The 27,498-nt window shown below is 37.3% G+C and overlaps 1 protein-coding gene across 2 annotated transcripts in view; it reads left to right on the top strand.

Annotated features, from left to right (window-relative positions):
• Nucleotides 1-26,448, top strand: part of LOC109718440 (kinesin-like protein KIN-14I) — a 32,862-nt gene extending 6,414 nt beyond the window's left edge. For both annotated transcript variants that reach the window (XM_020244684.1, XM_020244685.1), the window contains exons 6-24: nucleotides 70-397; nucleotides 3,657-3,756; nucleotides 3,897-4,078; nucleotides 4,175-4,290; nucleotides 4,417-4,519; nucleotides 5,817-5,969; nucleotides 6,065-6,211; nucleotides 6,319-6,519; nucleotides 9,859-10,023; nucleotides 10,132-10,245; nucleotides 10,428-10,568; nucleotides 10,681-10,872; nucleotides 11,152-11,278; nucleotides 11,360-11,562; nucleotides 11,760-11,942; nucleotides 21,389-21,484; nucleotides 22,539-22,736; nucleotides 24,934-25,205; nucleotides 25,838-26,448. In XM_020244684.1, the coding sequence (XP_020100273.1) occupies nucleotides 70-397; nucleotides 3,657-3,756; nucleotides 3,897-4,078; nucleotides 4,175-4,290; nucleotides 4,417-4,519; nucleotides 5,817-5,969; nucleotides 6,065-6,211; nucleotides 6,319-6,519; nucleotides 9,859-10,023; nucleotides 10,132-10,245; nucleotides 10,428-10,568; nucleotides 10,681-10,872; nucleotides 11,152-11,278; nucleotides 11,360-11,562; nucleotides 11,760-11,942; nucleotides 21,389-21,484; nucleotides 22,539-22,736; nucleotides 24,934-25,205; nucleotides 25,838-26,054 (3,238 nt within the window). In that variant the 3' untranslated portion in view covers nucleotides 26,055-26,448. The remainder of the gene's footprint in view (nucleotides 1-69; nucleotides 398-3,656; nucleotides 3,757-3,896; nucleotides 4,079-4,174; nucleotides 4,291-4,416; nucleotides 4,520-5,816; nucleotides 5,970-6,064; nucleotides 6,212-6,318; nucleotides 6,520-9,858; nucleotides 10,024-10,131; nucleotides 10,246-10,427; nucleotides 10,569-10,680; nucleotides 10,873-11,151; nucleotides 11,279-11,359; nucleotides 11,563-11,759; nucleotides 11,943-21,388; nucleotides 21,485-22,538; nucleotides 22,737-24,933; nucleotides 25,206-25,837) is intronic.

Below are 27,498 nucleotides of genomic sequence, written 5' to 3'. Positions count from 1 at the left end.
ATATTCTGCAATTCTAGCCTTATAAATTATAATATGAAAATACCTAACATCTTATATTTGCTTCTCCAGGAGTTGGTCAATAAGAGCTTGGGAGCTCTTGTATTTATGTGCGTCCTCCATGCCTCCTAGTAAGGATATTGGAGCATATTTATCAGAGTATGTTCATTATATTGCTCATGGGACGACTACTGATTCTGAGGTCCGGATTCTTGCATTGAACACATTAAATGCTTTGAAGCGTTCGGTGAAGGCAGGGCCTAGGGTTACAATTCCAGCCCGTGAGGAGATAGAGGCTCTTCTGACCGGTAAAAAGCTTACGACAATTGTGTTTTTCTTGGATGAAACTTTTGAAGAGATTACCTTCGACATGGCAACAACTGTTGCTGATGCTGTTGAGGTACCTGACTTCCTCGAAGATAATTCTTCTAAATTTTATACCTCATTTGTATTCTGGAAATGTTTCATGGTTTTGTATAGTGTATATAAACTGTGAAGTGGACGACTCTCACATTAGGGAATAGGGATGTTTCATTAGTTTGCATTGAATCCGGCTTAGTTCCTTTAAAGAGCAAATATTACAAATTTATGATAAAATAGCAATACGTGAAACTACACCTGGCCCTATCTGTGGATTTGTCATATTAAATTGGTAGACTAGTCCACGACATTTTATGATCAACTTTTCTTGCTTTCTAGCTAAATGCCTAAATGGCCTTTTCGGATAAACCATCACTTTGTACTTCTTTTGTTATTCTTTTAGAAGTGAGAAGGATATAAGTTTGGCTTATGAAAAATGCAATAAGTTCCTACAAGTGTTCGTGAAGGTACAAAGAAAGGAAATGAATCATAAATTAGGCTTGCTATCATTAAATGTGGGAAGCATACAAACATTTGATCAATGTGTGCTCAACATATACCACACATAGTACATTACTAATGAGGAGAAATTGCAATACAACGGCTGGCCAAGAAAATGAAGAACCATTTTTGGATTGTAAAAGTTTGGAACTTAGTGAAATCCATCAAATATTTATGCGATGTCTCAGTAGTGTGATAGTGCATGCTTCTTATACGCTCGATGCCTCGAACTTATCAACTTAGATTATATCTTTCTTTTTAGCTGAACGTAGTTGGGTCAATCTTGCATATCTGGAAGTGGGGGTGAGGAGGGTTAGGTGGGTGGGTTGGACGGGGCAGGTGGGTTCATTGGGGAGTTTTTTTTACTCTCTCTCTCTTAAATTTTTTTCTCTCTTCATATATGGAGAAGAATATTTGTAATTTTTTTAAGTCCAATCTAATTTTTTATTTTTTATTATAAAAATTTAAAATATATGAATAATTTTTAAATAGTTTAGACTTCTTATATTAAATATAAATTTTTAATTTTATAATATTGAGCATTTAGATATAGATTGTACATTAAAAAATAAAAGAAAATTTGATAGAGTTTAAGTTAATTTTATACTTTATGAAATTTAGTTGCGAGAATCGCATAAAATATACTAACTAAATCTGTAGAGCTAAGTGATGCATTTAGATTTTTGAAGTCAAAGTACCATTGACTGACTCAAATCTAATATATAGAAAAGTTGGATCATAAAAACAAAATTTCGAAAGATTGGATAACTGATTCAAAATGATTCATAATTTAGAAAAGTTTTATATATTTTTATTTTGATTTTAATGTCAAACTTCAATGCCATATTTATAGTCTAGTGAGCGATCAATTTTACTTTTAAAATCTTTTGGAATATCCAAAATATGATTGGTCGACTTTTAATTTTAACAATTAGGCTTTCTAAAATTTATTCGATAGTTTAACATATTCTTTCCTCATATGAAATTGCTAATTAAGCAAAACTGATCAATACTCAACTCTGACTTTGTTTGTAAGAAAAATAAAACATGAAAAAAAGTAAATTGTGCTTTTGGTCCTCAAACTATAAGATGCGTGAAACTTTACTCCTCGAACTTTCTTGGATTACTATTTCTTGCTCAAACTATAAGGGACACAATATTTTAGGTCTTAAATGTTAATTAGTTGCAAATTCTGGCTCGAATTATGAGACATATGATATTTTAATTCTCAACTCTTACTGCTGCTATAAATATAATTCTTCTTATAGTTTTTTTTTCTTTTTTTTGAATACTTCTTATATTTTTACTGTAGTAGCTGTTGTTTCATCTTGAATTTCTTTATTTGTATTTTTTTTTATTCTTCGACTCTTTTTTTTTTCGTTTTTTTATTTTAAAATCTAATTCATTAAATATAATTTAAATTATTAACTTTGTAGGTCATATATGTTTAATTAAGTTTTGATATCAAAATATTTATCATCTAATATAAGTTGTGGTGTATAGAATGTTAATATATATCATGTGCATGTAAGAATTCTTTTTTTCCAATCAATTTTAACAAGGTAAAGACATCTTCGCCTTTTCGGCAATTTGAAATAAGTTCCCCAATTTTAACTTTTGAGTTAAAAAAGTTATTTATAGAACAATTTTCAAAACTATTAAACTTGATTAATTTTTAAATAAAGTTGTTAGAATAATGTAACTTTTCAAAAATTAAGAAAATATTAATAAAAAAGTTATTTTTTGTAATGTACATAACACTATTTTATAAGTTTTTTATTTAGTTATAATTTTTTAATCTTAAAATTTTAATAATTATATATTTTCATTGACTACCCGCCGCAAAGCGCGGGCCCTGCACTAGTGTCCTTTTATTTCTTTATGATAACTACTAAAAGGATGGTGAGGGCATGGTAATGTTATGCGAAGGCCTAAGGGCCCATTCGGTCCGACGATTTTAAACAATATTTTTCTGATGTGAACTTATATTTTTTTTTGTCCTAAAACTTTGAGAGGAGTACATGCTGAAGAACAGAAGAGATTTAGGCTAGGAATACTCATACCCTAGAAGAAAGAACTAACAAGAACCTAGTAATCGTACATTTCATAGTTTTCTTATTCACTGTAGTGTTTATTTATTTATTTATTTTTCAATTCATGACCTCATGACGTAGATGATCTCGAGTGCCATATTAGGTCAGATCACCTAGTTGGCAGTAAAAATTTCTCCTTTGGATTGGCTAGTGTTGAGTTGTCTAAAATCTTCTGAAAAAACTTAGTGGAAACTTGGTTCTTGTGTGTGAGCATGGTGGTTCTTGGTTGAGACTTGAGAAGCCTTGCCTAGATTAGCAGCCTATTGGGTCTTCACTCTTCACTCTTCAGCTTGGGTATGAATATCATTTTGCTCTCAGTTTCTTTGTAACGTGAAAGAGTCTTTCAATTTGACTTTGGGCCGAGATATATATGATATATATTAATCGAAGATGGCATGAGTATCTTATCTTTTCTTTGTTTGGAACAGTACATCGGTACCAGCTTTCTTTTAGATTGTTTAATGTTTCTTTTTTCACCTTCCATTGACGTTCAAGTACAGTAATATATTGTATTACTTTAATGCCTTAGCTTCATCTGCACTTCCTTGTCATGTAGGTTCTTTTCACCTGGAAAATATCAACAGTTGATTGTGAAAAAAGAAATATTTAACTGTTTTTTCTTTTTTGTCATCCCAAAACCATTTATTTATAGGTAGTATAGAAAGTTTCTTTATATGGAGACTAAACTAATAAATTTTTCTCCAGGAACTTGCACGGATCATCAAACTTTCAGTCTACTCCAGTTTCAGTCTCTTTGAGTGTCGAAAGGTTGTCAGTGGATCGAAATCTTCTGATGTTGGCAATGGTACTTCTTTGAGTAGTCCAGCTATATAGATATAGTGAAGTTTAATTACCTCAAAAGATAGAATATACAATTCTAATATTGCTGGTTAAAAGAAAATAACCCTCCTAATAGATGCCATGTATTTCTCTTATGGTTCACAGAGGAATATATCGGATTAGATGATAACAAATATATTGGTGATTTGCTTGCTGAATTCAAGTCAGCTAAGGACCGCAACAAAGGAGAGATTTTGCACTGCAAACTTGTATTTAAGAAACGGCTATTTCGGGAATCTGACGAAGCTGTGGAAGATCCAATGTTCGTTCAGCTCTCTTATGTGCAGGTACAAGTCAGGATGCCAAACTGCTATCAAGTGAATAAGCTGGCCATGATAATGTTTTTTTTTTAATAATTTCATTCTGTTTTCAATTTCTTGCAGCTACAACATGATTATAATTTGGGAAATTATCCAGTTGGGAGGGATGATGCTGCACAACTCTCTGCTCTTCAAATTCTTGTTGAGATTGGGTTTGTGGACAACCCTGATTCATGTGTGTATGTATCTCTGATCACATTAGAATTCACATTATTTTTGTACCACTTTTTTCCTTGTTCTGATGATCTAGTATGCTGGGCATTTTTTTTTTCCTAACGCCTTATAGTTTTCTCCATTTTCTGCAGTGAATGGATATCACTTCTTGAACGGTTCTTACCTAGACAGATTGCGGTTACAAGAGGAAAACGGGAGTGGGAGCTTGACATTATCTCTCGCTATCAATTAATGGTATCATTTGACTGTGATGAGTGTTCGTCTTCCAGATAATCGTTTGTATATTTTGTTTTAGCCAAGGATTTAGGTGCCCATCGGCACGGGCCGTATTTACCGTGCCGTACCGTGCCAACAAGATATCGGCACGATACAACTTCCGTGCCGATGGCACAGCTCAAAACCCTCTATTCTTTAAATTAGTAAGTAATTTTCGCAATAAAGTTGAAAAGATTTGATAAAAATACATAATAGACGTTTAGAATATTTGTTGCTAAAGAATATATATATTTCATGCTATTATGTGTAGGCACCCATGAATTTTTTATGACCGGCACCCATGCTATTATGTGTTGGCACAGATGAATTTTTTATGATCGTATCTACCGTGTTGTACCGTGCCAATAAGATATCGGCACGATACAACCCCCGTGCCGATGGCATAGCTCAAAACCCTCTATTCTTTAAATTAGTAAGTAATTTTCTCAATAAAGTTCAAAAGATTTGATAAAAATACATAATAAACGTTTAGAATATTTTGTTGCTAAAGAAAATATATATTTCATGCTATCATGTGTCGGCACACATGAATTTTTTATGACTGGCATGCATCGGCACGGCCCGACACACACCGTGCCGTACCATGTCGGCAAGTTTTCGGCATGACCCCTTGCCACGGCATTTAAATCCTTGGTTTTAGCACTATAATATCTTTGGATTATTCTATTTGATTTAGAAATTTATTTTGCCCATCTTATTTGGTTGTCTTGAATGCTATATGAGACTTGCATTAATTTACTGAATGCTTCAGGGTAAATTAGGAACAAGAGAAGAAAGAAACTTTATTTCTCCTCCTCTCTCATATTACCTTTTCCTTAAATCTTCATGGTGGACCATGTTATGTTGCCTAACCATGCATGCTATGTTGCCTTACCATGCACAAATATCACTTCAATACACAGTGGACTCATCCTCTAGAAGGGACTTTGTTGCAAATCTAGGTTACAGAAAGCTCTTAGCAGTTGTTCAGTTCAACCTCACTATTATACTTTATTCTCAGCTACAAGTTCCTTTTCATTTTTTCTGTTAAATTTGGAGGAAAGATGTATTCTTCTGCACACAAGCAACTTTCAGTGTTTCTAACTATGTTATATGCAGAAACAATGCTATATACGATTTCCAGACTTGGCCGCTTTTCGATGAATTACAAGCTATGTTGACACTTGAGTTGAACTACTGTGAATCATATTGCCTTTTTGAGAAAATTCATATTGAAATCTCTCACATTGCTTTTCTGGATTTTGATGTGATGCAGGAACACTTGTCGAAGGATGATGCGAGGCAACAGTTCCTCAGAATTCTGAGGTCTCTCCCTTACGGAAACTCAGTTTTCTTCAGTGTGCGAAAGATAGATGACCCAATAGGCCTTTTACCTGGAAGGATCATTTTGGGCATCAACAAACGTGGGGTGAGTTTGTTTTTCCTGCATCCTATTGGATAGATAGAGATTCATGTGTTTTAATTAGATATTAAAAAATGACAATGCTTCTTTCCTGGTCGCAGGTGCACTTTTTCCGCCCTGTTCCTAAAGAGTACTTGCACTCTGCTGAATTGAGAGATATAATGCAATTTGGTAGCAGCAACGCTGCTGTTTTCTTTAAGATGAGAGTCGCTGGTGTTCTTCACATTTTCCAATTTGAAACAAAGCAGGTTCAGGCATTCATATGCTCCGCTTCTTTACGAAAGATTTATGTTTTTGTTTCATCAATGCTCTCAAATATTAGAGAAATCTCAATATATAATGTGAGCTTTGCTAGGGGGAAGAAATATGTGTTGCTCTTCAAACACACATAAATGATGTGATGCTGCGCCGATATTCAAAGGTGAGGGCTGCTGCCGGTGCATCTATTCAGAATGATATTTCTCAGTCAGTAAAGCCACCAAGCACGGAAATATATGAGAAGCATGCACTGGATTTATCGAGAGCAGTTGAAGAATCTCAAAAAAATGCGGATCGGGTAATTTATGTAGCTAAAATTATTTTGTATATGTCTTCTAACTTACACTGTACAGTCCCGTAGTACACATTGGTATCAAAATTATAATCTATCTGTGCAATGCAAGCCTTGGAACAGGCAGTGTGAATATGTAGAAATCAATGAATGGTTAGCATTTATGTTTTGTTGAATTTTTAAATGTAATGTATCCATTATATATAATGCATGCAGGTAAGATGTAGTTATCGAGTAGTATTCTTCTTTCAAAGATGTCATGAACAAGTCTAATGGGAAGCTAGTTGCTATATGTATAGTTGGAAATTTCCTCATTCTCGGCACTTCCTGCTGTAGTTTAAACTGCAAGCTTAAGTTGTAATATGTGTAGTCGTATAACTTCTCTCCCAGGAGTACCTACTATAGTTTAAATCAAGGATTTAAGTGTCGTGGCACGGGGTCGTGCTGGAAACTCGCCGGCACGGTACGGCACGGTGCGTGCCGAGCTGTGCCGATGCGTGCTGGTCAAAAAAATTCTTGTGTGTCGACACATAATAGCATGAAATATTTATTTTCTTTAGCAACAAAATATTCTAACTATTTATTGTCTTTTTATCACATCTTTTGAACTTTATTGAGGAAATTACTTACTAATTTAAAGAAATAGAGGGTTTTGAGCTGTGCCATTGGCACGGGGTCTGTATCGTTGTCACGCTCCCGCCCCGAGACCGCCACCTATTTGGTCTGGTTCGGGCGCGGCGAACGGACGCCGAACGGATAGGACCTCCCCTGTCCGCCCAAGGCTAAAACGACAAGATCATGTATACAAGTTCCCAGGAAATACACTCGCTTACATACACGATCAAACAACGATAACAAAAGCACAAGCAGTGCTACACAATCCAAGAGCAAGCAACACGAGTAAAGCATACAAGTGAATAAAAGAGAGATATGCCTAACTATTGAATTCATTAGACTTTAATACATTTATTACAATTTGCATTCTTCCAAACCTGTATAAATATATACAATCCTCTCACAACCTCACCCTATACATCATCTACTCTCAAAATAGGTACAGGGTAACTCTAGTGCAAATAGAAAAGTAATTGCTACAACCTCTAGGGCGCTACGCCTTTACCGCGATCCTCACCGGGGGCGCTCAAGCTCGGACCTGCAACAAGGTGGCGTGAGAACTACGAATAGGGTGAGAACTACGAATAGTTCCCAGTGGGTTCGGCCGCCGACTCCACCGATCTCCCCATTAGGTCTAAGCAGGCACAGATAGATATACAGATAGATAGATATGAAACGACAGTAGCATGATAAGGAAATAGAAAGTAATCTACTATGCCTCAATCCAATATAATGAATGCATGAAACTCATAGTAAAAGGCTAGCTATCGTACTACTATGTTCAACAATGAAGTTATTCATTAGATCACCCAATCTCTCGACTAAACCGAGGCTCTCTCTCAGTCTCACGCGTGTAAGTCTCCTAGGGGAGGAGGTCAACTACTCGACTACCCCCGAGACCGCCTGTGGACAGCTAGCGGCTGCCCGGGCAGCTAGCGGCTACCCCCCTCAAGTGACAAATACTCCGGAGTGCACAACTTGTGTGGAGCTACCACTACAAATGTAGACAGGCTACGTGAGCTCGATCCAATCTCATGAACTGGGAACATCCTACCAACTAAGGTTGGTGTTATCACAGAATCAAAGTATTCTAATACTTAATTTCATAGTGTTCTGACCACACTAAAATTCTCATGTTTAATGTCACTAGATGCCACTCGTTCTGTGTTTATGGTTAACTAGATGCTACTCGTTCCTTTGACAAGTTCTCAATACACTAGTTTGCACTTTACTAGGTTCTCGTCCACAAGCATGTTCATTCTTTATCAACTATCCTTTCATTATAGGGTCTCAGGTCACTTGACACTATCTTATGCATACTAGATTTAGGTGTTAAGCAACTCAACTCTACACTACTCTACTAGCATGCAAGAATGTGTAACAATTACATTTAGCACCCTATAATGCAACATTACAATATGCAATTGATCGACTTGATAGACTTAGACATAGGGAGCAGTTCAACTGCTTCGGGATGGTCACCACCCACCTCGTGGCGATGTCGTGACTCTTCGAATACGATTCGCCGACTTTACGACGCCTCGTTGGCCTTCTAGGCGGGAACGAAGCTCCGAGGGTCTCTTTTTGACGATAACTTCGCACCCACTCTACGGATACTCGAACCGTCTTCGCCTGCGCGTTTAGAGACTTAGCAATTAGGTTTCCGACCCATCAAAAGAGATCAAAACCTTAGATTTCCAAAAACCCCAAATCGGAGGCCTAGGTTTGCAATAATGGAGAAATCCATGGTTCGAGCTTCGGATTCGAGCTAGAACCATCTATTTAGCTCCAATAGGTTCAATTCGAACCATTTCTAAACAACAAAACCCTATCACAAGAAATCCACCATTGTAGGGTTAGAAGCTTACCCTTTCAAGCTTACTCCAACAAGAGGAAGAAGATGGTCTTCTTCTTCTTCTACTCCTTCTCCTTCTTTTTCTTCTTTTCTTTCTTCTTCTTTCTAGAGAGAGAGAGGGAGAGTAATGAGAGTGTGGGAGAGGGGAAATGAGAGTGTGTGAGTGAGAGGAGGGGTCCCCCAAGCCTCTCATATAGGTATTTTGCAAATAAACCCCTCAACTTTCCTTTTATGAAGCAGCCCTCACTGGGCAATTTCGGGCTACGGGGACCGGTCCCTCTGAGGGGAGGACCGGTTCTCCGAGAGCTGTCCAAAAAATATGCGTACGGGAACCGGTCCCCACCTTGAGGGACCGGTCCTCGAGAGCTTTCTCCGAAAATAAGGGCTACGGGAACCGGTCCCCTCCCAGAGGGACCGGTCCCCGAGAGCATGAAATTTGCTCCTTGAGCAGATTTTACACCAAGCTCTCGCGGGTTCGTCCTAAATGCCCTTTTTGCATTTTTGATGTTATCGGACTTTCCGAAGCACACCAGCTCGACAATTAGTCGATTTTAAATGTAGTCTAACTCTCGAATTTCGAGAATTCACTTCCTCACAATCGTGCCGGTATCTTGTTGGCACGGTACGGCACGATGGATATGGCTCGTGCCGACGGGCACTTAAAACCTTGGTTTAAATATCAAGCCTAGTACTTGAGTTTTTGTTTTACATATAGTTTGAGTCTTAATTGGCCATACTTTTGTTCACTCTGCTACGTTTTGCCAATAATTTTTTTTTAATTTACTCTCTATTGAGGTCGTTTCAAACTTTCAACAAATGCTTAGGATTGTGCTACTTATCTCTGAAGGAACTAATTGTCTTTTCGTGCTCTCCAGTTGTTGCAGGAGCTGCATACAAAGCAGAAAGAAGAAAGGCAGATGCAGGAGGATTTAGAAGCGCTAAGAGATGCTTTGCAGTCTGAGAGAGAAAATTTAATGGAAGTGACATCCGACCGTGATAGAATCAAGTCGCTGTTCGATGAAAAAGAAGTTGCTTTGCAGGTGCAACTACTAGTTCCTATCTTCTGTTGAACATTACCTGTTTTTGTACTTGCCAATTTCCTTGTTCCTCTCTAATCTGTACCACTTGATGTTATGCTTCTTAATTAGTCTGCAATGTTGGAAAAAACCAAATTGGAGGCTATGTTGGCAAGAATGAACACTCAAGAGCTTTTTTCATCAGAGAATAATCATAATGGAGCAGATGCTGATGGCGGCACACAGGTATTTTCAACAGAACTTTTATTTGCATAGTCTCCATAGTGCTTGTTGTATGATGAGTTTATTACTTGTTGAATGTATATCCATAATGAGCTTATAATCTGTGGACCTCTTTCTTTTTTGTGACATGTTTATTGAATGAGCATGATTTGTTGATTACTTTTCTTCTTTGTTTTCGTTCAAAGGTGTTGAGTAAGATTCAGGAGGAGTTGAAGACATGTAGGAAAGAACTGCATGCGTCAAAAGAAACCTTTAAGAAGCTGCTGATGGAAAAATCTCTGCTTGAACAGAAGGTCCAAAGGCTTGAGAGAATGACAAATGAAGAGGTGTGACCTTTTGGTCATTTATTTTCCACTTAAATTTGCTGTGTACATCTTTTAGTCTTTTTTTTTTTTGTTTATTTATCTAACAAGAGTGACTTTGCTTCATAAAATGCAGAAAAGTGCATTGGAAAAATTTTACGATGAGAATCGGAAACTTAGAGTGCAGAAAGCAGAACTGGAGCAGAAGTTGGAAAGCACCTCACAAGCCTTAACAGCAGCTGAATCTAGGCTTACGCTGAGAAATGCTGAACTAGATACATTGCAGAACAACGTAAAAGAACTTGAAGAATTGCGAGAATTTAAAGCAGTATGTGTTTAACTTTTCTAGATCTTACAAAAGAACATAGTCTTACGATCAGATGTAACTAGACTACCGTCATATTCATTTGTAACTGCNTAGATACATTGCAGAACAACGTAAAAGAACTTGAAGAATTGCGAGAATTTAAAGCAGTATGTGTTTAACTTTTCTAGATCTTACAAAAGAACATAGTCTTACGATCAGATGTAACTAGACTACCGTCATATTCATTTGTAACTGCTGTATGAAACTGACATTGAATAAAACTATGTGACATTGTTATAGGACATTGATAGGAAGAATGAGCAAACAGCTGCAATTTTACAGAAGCAAGGTGCTCAGTTGGCTGAATTAGAAGCACTCTATAGGGAAGAGCAAATTTTGCGAAAACGATACTATAATACAATTGAAGGTTTCCTCTCTGTTTCCCTTTTATTTCTCTGTCTGATTCTACTTAAACATTCGGTCAACCATTTGAATTGACACTTGACAGATATGAAAGGGAAGATAAGAGTTTTCTGCCGTTTGCGTCCTTTGAGTGATAAGGAAATCGCTGAAAGAGAAAAGAATGTAGTTGTGAGTCCTGATGAATTCACAGTTGCGCATCCATGGAAAGATGATAAGTCAAAGCAACACATTTATGATCGTGTTTTTGACCAAAATGCCTCTCAAGATGAAGTATTTGAAGACACAATGGTAGTTTAGTTTGAAAGTTTATTTCGTTTTATGGAGTAATGACATTGCAAAAGTCTATTAAAGATAAGGAAGTTCATACAGATAACATTAATTGCTGGACTTTCCTTTTCTGGGTTTATTGCTCGAATTGAGAAAATACTGTTCAATTTCTTCATTTACTACCAAGACTAATTTGCATATTGCTAATTTTGATGCAGTATTTGGTACAATCTGCTGTTGATGGGTATAATGTTTGTATATTTGCTTACGGACAAACTGGTTCTGGGAAGACTTTCACTATTTATGGTTCAGAAAACAAACCCGGACTTACTCCAAGGGCAACTGCTGAACTTTTTAAGGTGATAAAACGCGATAGCAGCAAATATTCATTTTCTTTGAAGGTGAGCAAGAGACAAATGTGGCATTCTTATAAATTGATTTGTTTATTTCTTATCACTTGTTTTATGTGATTTAAAACTTAATCTTTCAAGTTCATAATTAATATTTTAGAGGTCAATATTGGGCGAAAAAATTTAGGGTCTAGTTGTGACGAGTATTTTCAGATATTAGATGTATCTATTTTGGAAGGTTTCTTTTAATAAAGTTGCTGAGATCAATAAAAGGGCTGCATGTCACACTCCGAGGCGATAACGGAAGCCTACCCAGTCACATGCACAAACCCACTGTGTGTACTAGTCACCTCCGCGCACACAGGGCGTCTACAATCGATCAACATCCACGATTGCCTACCCAGTCAAATACACCAATCACACGATTGCAGAGGATCCACGATCAACGAGGAGGATAGTATGCCACAGGTAGAACTTCGGCAATAGGGAAGAAGAGGATGAGGCAGAGACTCGGAAGAAGAGGACGGGTAGAAATAGAAGCTGATCTTGTCACGGGGAAGAAGTGACAACGATCAAATTGAGGAAGAAGATCTTTGTGCGAGGAAGAAGCGTCGATGATCACACTGGGAAGAAGAACAACGCGGCAAGGTTAAAGAACAAGAGAAGGAGTTTCTATTCATCAAAATCTACCCTCAAAGCATCAAGAACCAAGTATTTATAAGGTTGAGAGCCCATCTTATAATAAATTTGTCTGTTCGTCTTCAACACAACACGGTCACCCAAGGGTCATGCATAGAAAAGGAAGCAATGTTGGGGGATTCAAGAGGTCTTTTGGGGATTGTTTCAATATCTTTCAATATTTATTGGAGATAAGGGATTGGATGAGCCAAATCAACTAAAACTAAATGATTTAAATCCGAATCAAACACGAACTTATAAAATAAAAAGAAATTGCATTTAAAAATAAAGGTTTATTTGCTGCATCAATTCTCCCCGAGTTGGAGAAATCTCGACCCCGTCGAGAAGGCATCTCGATAGCTCTGGTATAAGTCCTCTCGAAATTGGCGCAACTCCGCATCAGAAATCCAACTGCTATCAGACAATGGTTGTCTATGCCAATGTACCAAGTATCGCGATGGGTACCACGTCGCGTTGTAGATTCGCGCACGTCCAGAATATCCTCCATGCCATCTGATGGCATTTCAGTGTCGGTGCGAGATGTCAAGCCATCAATATCGATAGTAGAGGGGGCCTCTCCATGGTACTCGTATAGCTCACTGACATTGAAGATCGAGGACGTCGATACTTCTGGGGGTAGATCAGCTAGATATGCATTTTCCCCTAATTTCTACAGAATTTTGAATGGCCTGTATTTCCTATTCAACTTGCTATAGCCTCCAGTTGGGAACCCTTTTTTTTCTTACAATAGATTAAGACATTATCCCCTTCATTAAAAGTCATACCTTGGCGATATTTATCCGCCGACTCCTTGTACTTGATAGTAGAATCCCGTAAGTCTGCAACCTCTGATTAACCTGTTGTTGCATTTCTTGAATCTATTTTAGATAATATTCGGCATCTGCACTAATTCTACCGTTGTAAGGTATGGATGCTTGGTCAAGGAAGTGGGCTATAGGACAACCATATAAAGCTTCAAAAGGAGATTTTCCAATGGTTTGGTTTATGGAACTATTATAAGAAAATTCAGCTTGAGGTATGATTAAAATCATTGTGTTGGTTTTTCTCTAGCTAAACATCTTAAGAGATTACCCAAAGATTGATTTACTATTCTATTTGTCTGTCAGTTTGTGGATGGTAGGAGCTATTGAAATTCAATTTGCTTCCTACTTTTGATATTAAAATTCTCCAAAAATGACTAACAAATTTTGTATCTTGATCAAAGATAATTGATTTAGGAATACCATGTAAACATACACTTTCATTAAAAAAATAATTTTGCAATATGTGATGCATCAGAAGTTTTTCTGCAAGGAATAAAATGAGCCATTTTTGTAAAACGATCAACAACCACAAAAATTGAATCAACATGGCGTGTAGGCTTGGGTAGGCCTAGGAGGCGTGTAGTCTTGGGTAGGCCTAGGACAAAGTCCATGAAAATATCCTTACGACACATAATGGGAATGGGCAGAGGAGTATACAAGCCAGTATTTTGAATTTGCCCTTCGAATGCTTGACAATTTTTACACCGGTGAACAAATCTTTCAGTATCCTTATCATTTTAGGCTAAAGTTTTCAATTGGTAGCGGGCTTAGGGGGACATTTTGGAAGAGACAACTTTGGGATTAGTTGAAAGATTTGTGCTTAACCAATTGAAAACTTTTTTCAGCTTCAGGCGTCCAAGTAAATTTACCTTTTTTTAGGCAATCAATTATTGGAGCAATTAATGAACTAAAATTTCGAATGAAATGCCGATAAAACGATGCAAGTCTATGAAAACTTCAGATTTCAGTTATGGTCTTTGGGGTTGGCCAGCTCTGAATTGCTTCTATTTTAACAAGATCTACATTAATTCCCTCAATAGACACCATATATCCTAAGAAGGTAAGGTTATCAGTCAGAAAAGTACACTTCTTAAGATTCATGTATAAGTTGTTATCTCTTAAAGTTTGAAGCACTTGTCTTAAATGATCTATATGAGTTTCAGGACTTGTGCTATAAATCAAGATGTCGTCGAAGTAAACTACGACGAATTTCTCAATGAATGGTCACAAGACTTGGTTCATGGAGCGCATGAAAGTACTAGGGGCATTGGATAGCCCAAACGGCATAACCAACCACTCGTATAATCCTTCTTTGGTTTTAAACGTTGTTTTCCATTCATCTCTAGGTCGAATATGGATTTGATGATATTAGAGAATACTTTCACACCTCCTAACATGTCAAGCATATCATCAATCCTAGGATTTAGAAATCTGTATTTGATGGTAATCTTGTTAACTGCTCGACTGTCAACACATTCTTCGCATTCCATCATTTTTTGGTGTTAAGGAGGGCAGACACCGTGACAAGGTTCATACTTTCTCTAATGTAACCTTTTTGCAGAAGTTCAGAGACCTGTCTATGTAACTCTTCATGTTCAGTTGAACTCATTCTGTAATGGGCTAGTTATGGATGGCTAGCACCAGGTACAAAATTAATACAGTGTTAGATGTCTCTCATAGGTGGAAGACTATCGAGGAGTTCCTAAAGCATGATATTAGAAAATTCATTCAATAATGGTTGAACAGTTTGTGGAACTTCAATGTTCTTAGATGTTTCTTTTGCCAAGAGGATATATTCCACTGGGGGCTTTGCTAGATCTTTAGAGAATTGGCTTTTGTTCAAACCATCATTTTCTATTTATTAGTGGAGGTTTGCTTTTGGGACTTATTTGGTTGAGACCTTGGTTTGGGTGCGTAATTTAGGGGAACCAATCTAACTTTCTTATTGTCCTTTGTGACAATATAAGTGTTCTCTCTATCATCATGTATAGTGTTATGATCAAATTGCGAAGGTCTGCCTAACAATAGGTGTTACGCCCCGCGACCGCCCGCCTATTTGGCCGGGTTGTGGCGCTGCGAACAGACCGCCGAACGGACAGAGTTTCCCCTGTACGTCCTAGGCGTCGCAATCAATACAATATACGAATGTCCCAACCAGGAACTGATAACAATCAAGATTGCATAAGGAAGTATCAACAACATAAATCTACTTGCTATTACAAGCATTTATTTCATACACTTAATACATCACATTTTTTTTCTTTTACATTAGACTTCCAAATACAATCTCAGTTATTACATTTGATCTACAAGTTTGATACAACTTGGTTCATTGTCTTCTAGTCCCCTAAGCTAGACTATCTCAGGGTACTGCTACCTCGGTCTCTGTGGTAGGGCGCTATCTACGAGGCTACGCCCTTGCCTCGCGTCGCTGCGCCGCTCACGTGTGTACCTGTAACACCCCAAAACAACGTGGGGTGAGAACCAACTTTATGGTTCCCAATGGGTACGGCCACCCAAGGGAAAAGCTCGACCAATAGGTCCGAGGAGGTGCTGCAACAAGTTAGTCCAATAACATATAACATATATATATTCGATATTGAACTAAATGTCATGCCTCGCAAAATGCAATATGCAATACCTGTAACTTTATGCAAGTAGATTAGTTGATTCTACTTCATATTATTAGCCATTCTTTACTTGTAGCCGTCTTTACTTTATTAGCTATTCTCGATCATTAGCTTTTCTCTAGTCTTACTTGGTCGCATTACGCTCATTGGCGATTCTATCCTAAGGTTACTTTTACCTTAGCCAACTATGCCACTCGACTCGGTCTTGAGTCAATCTACTGCGGATAGTCCGCACACTGGCTGCTCAACAACCCACCGCACTCAATGACTTAGCCACCCGGCGGCGAAATCGTCGCACACGCCCAGCACTGGCTCAAGTCACCCTGCGCATAATCCACAAACCCGGCTCAACCGATATAGGCCACAAATCGGCTCACCCATCCGGCGGCGAAATCGTCGCACACGCCACGTCGATGGTATAGCCCCGGACGGCGAAATCGTCGCACACGCCCAACACCACTTTGGGTGTTCCATAAGCTCTGGGATTCCGGAATCCATTTCACATTACTCAAGGGTTGGTCTTAACTCTATGGAATTGATTTATCTAGGTCAAGCCTTTACTCAACCTAAGTTAATACTTTAGGTTTCGTTGCTTTCATACTTATAGCCTAGGTTTGTTAACACTAGGTCCATTATTCTCGTCTACCTAGATTCAGTTGACTCTAGGTTCATACCTTTATCTCACAACCTATGCTCTCTAACATTAGGTTTATGTCTTTCTCGTTAACCTATGTTTATTAACACTAGGTTCATTATCACTCTTGTTCAACCTATGTCCTTAATGCTAGGTCCATTGTCATTTTTGTTCAACCTATGTTTGTTAATACTAGGTTCGATGCCACTCAATCTTTCCTAGGTTCATGACACTAGGTTCAATGCCACTCGATCTATGTGTATATATATGTCTACATGCACATGTCATTTACTTAACATTTTCACATTAAGATCTCCACAACATGCTTGTCATACACTTTCTTAGCATTCTTATTTTGTATCTATTTGCATTCTTACATTAGCATTTCTACACTTGCAACATGACTCACATATGTCATTTACTTTATGCTTTCCACTTAACATTATTCGCACTATGTCATTATGCATTACTAGCATTCTTACATTAGCATTTTAATATATGCATCATCTACGTCATTTTATTAACATGCATCAATACGAAACCATATGTTCTTAGACATAAAGGGCGACCTAGTCGCTTCGGTAAACACAATCCACCTTAGCTAGCTTTCCGATTGCTTGTCGACACTTGCAATCGGCCTCTCGCGGCACTCGGCACCCGTTTGGGCCCGATCTTGAAGTTGCACTCCAATAGCGCGTCGCTTCGCCGTTTCAAGAGTTAAAGGTCTTCGCCTTGCTATTACGGCGCTCGGGACTTGATCTCGCGATTTATGGACGTCGCATCGGCCTTCCAGGCGGAAACGAAGCTCCGAACGTCCGTTTCTTCAATATCTTTGCAACGGCTCGTCGGATTGCCGAACCGACTTCGCCAACGTGTTTCGTTACCTATCAATTAGGTTAACAGAGGGTCAAATGAGATCAAACCCTGCCAAATCACAAAATCCCATTTTGGATGCCCTAGATGCTATTACTACCAAATCTACCAAATCAATCCATGCTTTGGGCACAATACATCTCAATAGCATGCTAGGGTACCAAAAATACCATTTCTAGGGTTCGAAATCCCCTCCTTAAAGATCTACCATAAGAGGAGGCAAAGAGCTTACCTCTCTAGGTTGCTCCAAGCACGAGGAAGACGAAGGAGAGGATGAAGATCTCCTTCTTAGTCTTCTTCTCCTTCTTAGTCTTTTCCTTCTCTTTCTTCTTTCCCTTTTTCTTCTTCCATGATCGGAGAGAGAGAGAGCAGTGAGGGAGAGTGAGGGAGTGAGTGAAAGAGAGAGAGAGAGACCTCTCTCCTAATCCCCTCTCATATTGTAACAAAATGGTAAGAAGCCCCTCAACTTTCCACCCTTCACACTGCCCTCACTGGGCTGAACCCGCGCGGAGGGACCGGTCTCCCCGACATGGGACCGGTCCCAGAGGACCTCCCCCCAATTCCACGTGTTCGGGAACCGGTCTCTCCCTGCGAGACCGGTGCCTGGAGACCGGTCTGCCCACCAGAGACCGGTCCCCGAGAGCTCGTCTCGCAGGGAGAGACCGGTCCCCAAGAAAAACAAAGTTGAACACCCAAAAAGTTTGTTTAGATCTAAACAAACATTCCCACGAAAAGAACTTGCTCTGATACCAAAAAGATGCAAACCGAGAGGTTGCCAAAACCGAAATTTTAACTTTGTTTTTGTTTAAAGGTATTTCTTGAAATAAACTAGATTCAATTTATCGATTCTGGCGAACTTTACTGTAATTAAAGTAAGGAAGCAAAAATTTCAGCAAGACGGAAAATTGAAATTGAATTGAAGCAAATACTAAGTTGGTAATAAACCTTCAATAATGAGATAATAACAACCAACTAAAAATTACATATAATAGTTCCAAAATAGTAAATTCAGTTTTATCGGACTTGAAGCTTTTAGATTTGATTGTTTTGGCAAATAAGGTTGGTAATGGTGGAAGGTTAGATTGAAAGGGATATTGGTACATCAGGAGATGAGAGATACAAGAAGTGCAATGATTGCAGGGGATCCACGATCGACGAGGAGGACGGTACACCACGGTAGAATTTCGGCAACGGGGAAGAAGGCAAGGCATGGACCTGGAAGAAGAGGAGGGATAGAAGTAAAAGTCGATCTTGTCACGAGGAAGAAGCGACACTAATCAAATTGAGGAAGAAAACGATCTCGGTGTAAGGAAGAAGTGTCAATGATCACACTAGGAAGAAGAACACTCGTGGCAAGGTTAAAGAACAAGAGTAGAAATTTCTATTCATCAAAATCTACTGTCAAAGCATCAAGAACCAAGTTTTATAGTGTTGAGAGCCCATTCTTAATAAATTGTTGTTCTTTTGTCTTCAACACAACATGATCACCATGAGCATAGAAGACGAAGCAATTTTGGGGAATTCGAAAGGTTTTTTTGGGATTATTTCAATATTTATTGGAGATAAGGGTTTGGTTTAGCCAAATCAACTAAAACTAAACGATTTAAGCCAGAATCAAACATAAACTTACGAAATAAAAGGAAATTGGCTTTTGCAAGGTTTATTTGCTGCATCAAACGTGCTAAATAAGAATAGTTGGCTTGTGCAAGCGGTGGTCTCATGCATAATGTCCAAAGACAATCGATTCAAATACTTCACCCATGGTCATAAGAATTCTCAACTTTAATTTTTTTGTCTGAACTTGTCAATTGAAGTCACATGAACAAGTAGCAATATTAGATGTCCATGGCTAATAAAAAGTTATGCATGTCAACTCAACAACATAATATATGGAAAGGGAAGTACTCATGTATTAATGCTACACAAAGCATACAATATGGAGATTATGACTAGCATGCATATAATGGCAATGTTATGTTCTAAATTATCTATAATAATTTCAATTGTCATGTTTTAACCAAGAATTGGAGCCCAAAAGGAATGGAACACATGGGGGGAGTTCACTAATTTCGGTTAGGTTGAACCAACTTGATAGTCTACGAAAATCTTTTGTTTTCTAGAATCAAGTTGTCCCCTCTTCTCTCCTATCCTAAGAGAATTTTTCAAGAGTTCATAACCTTCAAAATCTCCGTACCAAAATTCAAAAAAAAATCACATAGAAATAGGGGAAAGAATATCTTAGTTCAAGAATGTCTTGGAATTTCTCCAAATCAAGATGTTGGGCTTCAATTCCAACCAAAAAGAGGTTCCGAACACATTTTTTTTTAAACCAACTAAAAGCCTCAAATTTGAAGATCCCCAATTTTAGCCCTCGTTTGACATAAACTAGAAAACCTCCAATTTACTTTCAAATTCATCTAATTAGAGGTTCTAGACTTAGATACTAATGTCAATCCAACCTTTAATCCAAGCCCAAGGTGCCAGAGTTGAGGATTGGAAGTTCCAAGCCTCCTCTCTTCCAAGCCTTAAGCTTCAACTCTTAGCTTACGATTGGTTGACGCTCCTGGATGGAAGAAATAAGAAAGAAGACAATGGTTGAGGAATTTGAGGAGTGAAGGAGAAGAAGAAAATGAAGGAGAAAGAGTACTTTACCTTTCTCTCTTGTGGAGGAAGAGTGAGAAGAAGAGAGAGAGAAGGGGTATATAAAGGTGACACAACATCCAACTAGGTCTCCTAAAAGAAAGAAATAATACTATTTACAAAACTGCTTCAGACCACTGGAAGTTCAAACTTTACTTTAGAAGTCTGGATCCCAAAGGATCTCCTCGAGCTGCATAGGGAAGGTCCAAACTTCCCTCTCGAGGTCCGGATCCTGAAGCTATTTGCTAAAATCCTGCGCTGAAGGTCCGGACTTCTCCAGGGTCCGGAGTTGGAAGTTAGGAGTAGTAATGAAACTTTAAGAGTCCAAACTTCCTCAGCAGGTCCGGATCCTGAGGCTCTGGGGGCTCTAGCTAGTTTGATTCCGAAACTCCATTTTTGTGCCGTTAACAAGCCGAAAACATCTCCTCCCAAACACAACTAGAACCATCCAAAGAGTATCAAGTACCATTTTTCGCAGAAACTTTGCTATTTGCAAATGTTCATTGCACTACATTGTGCAAAGGAAAAGAAGATTCATTGTTATTGCTTTTTAAAATCAGGATGGATGATTAAGTTCAACAGTTGTGAACTGTACAAGACTTTTGTAACTACAATCCTAAAGTGAATATGATCTACAGTGACTATTCTGTAGATGATGCTTTATCTACCCTTAAGATTTTCAGAAAAAAATGTAAAAATAGATGTGCACTAGGCAAATAAGAAGGTAACCTACAATAACTCTAGAAACTTTAGAAAATGGCATTTAAAGTGCACAGTTAACTGGGTTTCCAGCAAAGATCTAATTATGCTATGAAAAGAAGAAAGCAGAAGCTCTTATGTCAAATTACTGTAACATACCACTTAAAGTGAAAATATTATATAATTTTTCAATTTATTCCTCTACTATTGAAGAATTATTAATATGAGTCAGATAACTCAGATATTATGTGAATTAGTTTGGTCAATCATTATTGTATGTGTCTGTGAAGGAGCAACATCTTTATTATATTTAGCAATTTTTCTACCTATACTGAAATAAAGCTGGATCTCTGAGTTATGAAAATAGGATCTATGCTGATATGTTACTTATAGTAACTTCTATCACCAAAATATTTGAAGAGTCACAAATTAAAGTACCGTAATTTCATAATTAGACATAATATGTTCCTATATCTTTTATGCTCTCATCTCCAATCTCAGTTCTTATGAGTTATGCAGGTTTATATGATCGAACTTTATCAAGACACGCTCGTGGACCTCTTACTTCCTAAAAATGCGAAGCGGCTGAAGTTAGAAATCAAGAAGGATTCAAAGGTACAGTTTTTCCGTTCTAGAGAAGTCTTCATTAAAGATTTCCTTATCTCTTTTCCCTAGTAGGAGAATATTTTATTGCAAATGGAGATGTATGTACACATGACAGGATATTGCAAATTTGGGGTGACATTGGATTTCCAAGTGGTTATCTCTTTGATGCTAATGTGTATTTGAACTTGTACTTAAAGGCAGTTCAGCTAAGGGGGCGTTTGGATTGACGAATCTGTAGATTCAACGTAACTCAAGTGCAGTGGTGTTTGAGCTTCCCTGAAGTGTGATTATTTTTTTGTTGTTTGTTTTGACGTAACTCGTACAGTCTGAAAGTTAAATTCAATTACTTCTATTTGTTTTTATGTAACTTGGTGCTGGTGAAATTAATTTTTTGAGTTCCATTGTTTGTTTTGATGTAAGTAAGTGAATCCCGTTATCTCCTAAATATAGTGGTAAATTTACCGCTATAAAATTTAACCTATTATATAATTAAATTTTTTATTATTATTTAAAGGTAATCGTAATTTATTATAAATAAGGTAATTCTAACTCATTATAAAGAAAGTAGAGTTAAGGTTTTACCATTTAATAAATTTTTTAGAGGAGGTTGAGTGTGGTGGAAGTCAAGTTCGACACTTTAGAGGAGGAAGCTGAGAGTAGGTGAAGTGGAGGTCTAACGTAACTTGAGTTACATTATATTTTTGACTTACATAAAAATAAATAACGGAAGTTATGAAACTTGAGTTCCATCACTCTACTTACACCAAAACAAATGGACCCTAAATCCTTCACAGTGCTCTTCAATGTAGAAAATGGCTAACAATAAGTTTTTGCATACCACTGGGCTTTCTTTGCACTACCAAGGGACAAATTAGTTATTTCAAGAATTTTTATGTCCGAGTTAGACTAATGGCTTTTTGCGCCACCAGGTACTATTGTGAAATTATGATGACTAGGGGGTGTAGTTATGTGCTGGTTTTGTTGATATGTTGTTTCAGTGTATATTTTGTATGATTTCTGAATGTCTCAAATTTGTTTCTTCTTTTCTTTTCCCATTCTTCAGGGCATGGTGTCTATTGAGAATGTGACTGTTGTGCAAATATCAACATTTGAAGAACTAAGGGCTGTTATTTCGAGAGGATCCGAGCAACGTCATACTGCTGGAACTCATATGAATGATGAAAGCTCAAGATCACACTTGATACTGTCAATTATCATTGAGAGTACCAATCTTCAGACTCAGACTCACGCAAGAGGAAAGGTAGGATGAAATAAATGTAGCAATGTGCCTTACATCTTCCAGGGGTTTTTCATCAAATATATAAATTATTTTATATCGAAATAATAACATATGTATCAGAATCATTTGCTCAAATTCTTTTAAATAAGCTATGTAGCGTATGCCCTGTTGTAATAGCAATTTCAGGATAAAGTTGTGAAGGATTCAAATGAGAAGAAGTAACCAAATAATGACATTCGTTATAAAATCATTTGCCTGAATTCATTTAAATAAGGGTTTTTTTTTTTTTTTGGCATTTAGCTTCTTAATAATTTTTTTTTAGCCCCATAAAATTTATATTTGCAAAATTGGCCCTATCTTTGCCACGTGAGCATCACTCAAGCGCCATGTTGGAAGTGGAGTTTTTTAAGTTGAATACGATGAACTATTTATCATGCAAACATTGTGAATGGTCCCGTGGTTCCCTTCTACTGCTTCTACCAACAGGTCGTTGTGGATGTGTGGTGATGATGGGACCCCCCTACCAGACCTCCAAGGTCGTAGAAGGAACCATTGCGGAGGGAGGCTCGGTGAGCGGTGGTGGTTGTTGCCCTCGTGGTGATGGTGGGGAGAGGCGGTAGAGGACGTAGAGTTGCAGTGCACGGTGTGCGGCGGCGGTAGAGGAGTAGGAGGCGGCGGCTAGGGGTGGCAATCCAGCTCGCTGTTCGCGAGCCAGCTCGTGTTCGCGCGAAATGAGCTCGAGATCGAATCGCTCGGTTAGTAAACGAGCGGAACATGAGCTGAATTTTNGAACATGAGCTGAATTTTTCAGCTCGTTTAATAAACGAGCCGAACACGAGCTGGGGTTAGCTCGCTCGTGTTCGGTTCGATAACAGCTCGAATACATATATTTTATACTTATATAATTTATTTAATTTATATTTTTATATATAAATAAATAATTATATATAATATATATTTTTATTATTTAATTTTTAACGAAATAAAAAATATAAAGGCGAGCTCAATTATAAAAAGACTCATTTATATGTAAAGTTTCAACCATTAGATTAAAGTCTAATGGATAAGATTTTATAAATTTATTTTTTATACATATCCAATATAATTCTTTTAACTTATTATTCATTGGCTAGCTCGTGAGCCATCTCGTGTTCGGCTCGTTTATTAATGAGTTGAACATGAGCTGAATTTTTCGACTCGATACTTTAACAAGTTAGCTCGTGTTCAACTCGTTTATTATTAAACAAGCTGAATACGAGCCGGCCCTAGCTCGCTTGTGTTCGGCTCGTTTATACCCCTAGCGGCGGCGGAGGGGGCATAGTGCTGGAGGAGAAGGGATGTAGTGGGCGGCGACAGAGAGCTCGGGGAGGGGGGCACAAAGAGAGAGAGAGAGAGAGCTTGGGGGAAAGGGAGGGAGATTCGTGTGGTGGGGGATTATACATAACGCTTGAATATGTGGAATCATTCACCATGTTTGAACACGGTGAATACTTCACCGTGTTCAACTTAAAACTCCATCTCCAACATGGTGCTTGCGTAGCGCTCGTGCGCTAGAGATCGGGCTAATTTTGCAAATATTAATTTTATGGGGCTATTTATAAAAAAAAAAATTATGAAGGGGCTAAATGCAAAAAAGCCCTTTAAATAAGCAGTGTAGTATACTCCCCATTGTGAAAATATAGCAAATTCACGAGAAAATTATGAAGGATTTAAATGAGAAAAAGAACGAAAAGATGATAAAAATTCTTTAGACATTATGTAAATTGTTTAGATAATTTGTACTTTTGTCATTACATTAGGCAGATGTGAGAAAAACTGTGAAAAATCAAGTGATGATTGTATGACCGTGTAATTACTTGAATAGTTCTAAAAACAGAAAGATAAGTGCTACATTCTTCTAATTATGTACTCTTCCTTTAATATCTTAATCTCTTTTCTTCTTCTTTTTTTCCCTTCAGTTCTCTTTGTTGGCATTCCATTTAGCATTCATTTCTCATTTCTTTCTCCTTTATTGCACCTCATTCATGTGATATAAAATGAATATGAATATGGAGAGGTAAACGCTAGCAACTTTTCTAAGAGAAGCACAAATCTTTTTTTTTTTTTTTTGCTTTTACCATTGTCGTTTTTTGTGTTCAACATCCTTATAATACGTTTTTACTTATGAGACGTTTTGTCAACCTAAGGCTCACATTTGAGTTTATTTTATAATTTACAGCTTAGTTTTGTAGATCTTGCGGGTTCTGAGAGGGTAAAGAAGTCCGGTTCAGCCGGAAATCTATTGAAAGAGGCACAAAGTATCAACAAATCTCTCTCTGCTCTTGGAGATGTGATTAGTGCTTTGTCTTCCGACGGACAGCACATACCATACAGGAACCACAAGTTGACAATGCTCATGAGCGATTCTCTGGGGGGAAATGCCAAAACCCTAATGTTTGTGAATGTCTCTCCAGCAGAATCGAACTTGGACGAAACTTACAATTCGTTAGTGTATGTGTTCCTTTAATCTTTATTTGATCTTTGCGTATTTTTTTTCTCTCAAATTGTTTACTTTTTAGAGAATATCTGATGTTTTGGTTTTTTGCTTTATTGAACTACTAATTTAAGAAATTCCTTCTATGGAGTACATAGCTGTTTCTCACATTCATGGGCCAATACAAGTACTAAAATACGTCATCATATTACTCCTATTTGTATCTATTTCATAGTTCAATGGAACAAAAGAAATGTTCCTATGATTTTGCCGGCTGGCTGAGTCCTAGAGTTAAGTTTCATATATTCGCATGCTTTTGTTGAGAAGGTATGCAAATACATTGAGGATTAATTTCTGTGTGGATCATTAATTTCTTGTTATATTTCTCTACTAACAGGTATGCATCTTTCCGAGGTTTCTTGACTTGTATAATACATTATTAGTTGATATGTATCATAACTGCAAATGAGCTACAACATGGGCAGTTTTTATGCTATTGATTGTGCTTTTAGTATCTATATAGTGTTGATATCGGATATTTTGTTCTATTCTCCGCTAACTTTAGATTTATTCATAACCTTATTTCATCTAGTAGTTTACTGAAATCCGGATGGTGTGTACAGTTTCTTATGCTTAGTTCTTCATGCAGGTATGCATCGAGAGTACGGTGTATAGTAAATGAGGCAAGCAAGAACATCTCCTCAAAAGAAGTCACGCGCTTAAAGAAGCTGGTCGCTTACTGGAAAGAACAAGCGGGAAAGCGTGGTGATGATGAGGAATTAGAAGAGATACAGGAAGAGCGCCCTACAAGAGAGAGAGAGAAGGAGAGAGAGAGAGAAATCTTGCCGCCAATTAAAAGAAATTGATGAACAATTTGCCTATCTCCGGTATGCATCGTTTGCGTTGGCGCTCGGATGGCATATTAATAATAATGATCAAGTCCATTCGCTAACAAGAGATGAATTTTCTCTTGCAAATGTTTTGATATACCCGTTGTACAGTTAGAAGATGTATTAGCTCCAATGCTTGTGTATACGAAACGAGAGATTACATTCCTAAGCAAGTACCTGACCAAAAAGTTATTTCATGAGTTTCTTTTTTCGTACAGTATTTAACTGAATATGATAACGATGGTGAGCGATATAGAGGCGCATACTGATGCAGTTTTAGAAGGCAACCTCAACCTCTGGGATGGGGAAAAAATCCATTCGCATGTTTCGTTTCTTTTTATTCTTGATGGGCTGAACATTAATTATTTTATGCGGAGTTTGATTTTTTTTTTTGTTATTTTTACTTTTTATTTTTTTGGCTGGGTTGGGGTTAGTTTATCAAAAAGGGTAAATTGCACTACTAGTTTCTGAATTTTGATTCAAGGTTCATTTTGGTCCTCCGTGTTTTGATTTGACATTGAGACCTTGAATTTCACTAATAAGGTTTTTAATATAGTTCCTAAACTTTCAACTATGTGTTTAGTACTTCAGTACCAGAAATTGTTGCCCGTAGCTAATTCATCTGTGTATAGTCGAGCACTATAATACATTGATTCTTTATTAATCTCTTACCTTTATTTCAATGATCTGATTGATAAAGAGAAAATTGTAATTCAACAAGTGGAAAGGTTGAAAGGTGAGATAGCAAAAAAGCTCATAAATTTGTAGTTTATAGAATAATTTGTCCTCTAATATAAATATGCACAAGGGTTTAAGTGAAATTTATCAGATGTTCAGAGAATAAATATGCACAAGGATTTTACGTTCGGGACCAGAATGCAGCTTTTAAGAAAGTTCAGGTATTAGTGGTGCAATTTATCAAGGGACTAGTGCAATTTATTTGTTAAAGAAAAATATGTGCGGATGAGAAATGCTAAGTCTACAATCTAATAAAGGGTTATAAGAAAATTCTTGCAACCCTAATCCAAGGGTTATAATCCTAATTCAAAGTTCAATTTGTTGTATTTTTTTATTCAAATTTTATGAATTATTGTAATTAAGTTTCACTAACCTAATTTAGTTGGTTAAATATTAAAGAATGCTAATATAAAAGTGATATAGTATTTTAATTATTACCGCATCATTAATTATGACATTATTATATCACTTTCATATGAGCAACATATTATTTTGCCAGCTAAATTAGATTGTGGGAATTGGTCATACCAATTAGAAAGTTGGAGCGAAAAATCACAATAAGCTAATATTTGAGGACCAACATATCATGTCCTTGATAATTTTGAGGAACCAAAGTGTAATTTTCCTTGTGGATTATCAAAGTTTCAGGGACTCAAATTTTTTTTCCAAAATGTTTAAGCCG

The sequence above is a fragment of the Ananas comosus genome, linkage group 12 (genome assembly GCF_001540865.1).
Source record: "Ananas comosus cultivar F153 linkage group 12, ASM154086v1, whole genome shotgun sequence".
Taxonomy (NCBI): Eukaryota; Viridiplantae; Streptophyta; class Magnoliopsida; order Poales; family Bromeliaceae; genus Ananas; species Ananas comosus.
Note: the sequence above shows the minus strand (reverse complement) of the source record. Positions and strands in the feature narration are given on the sequence as shown.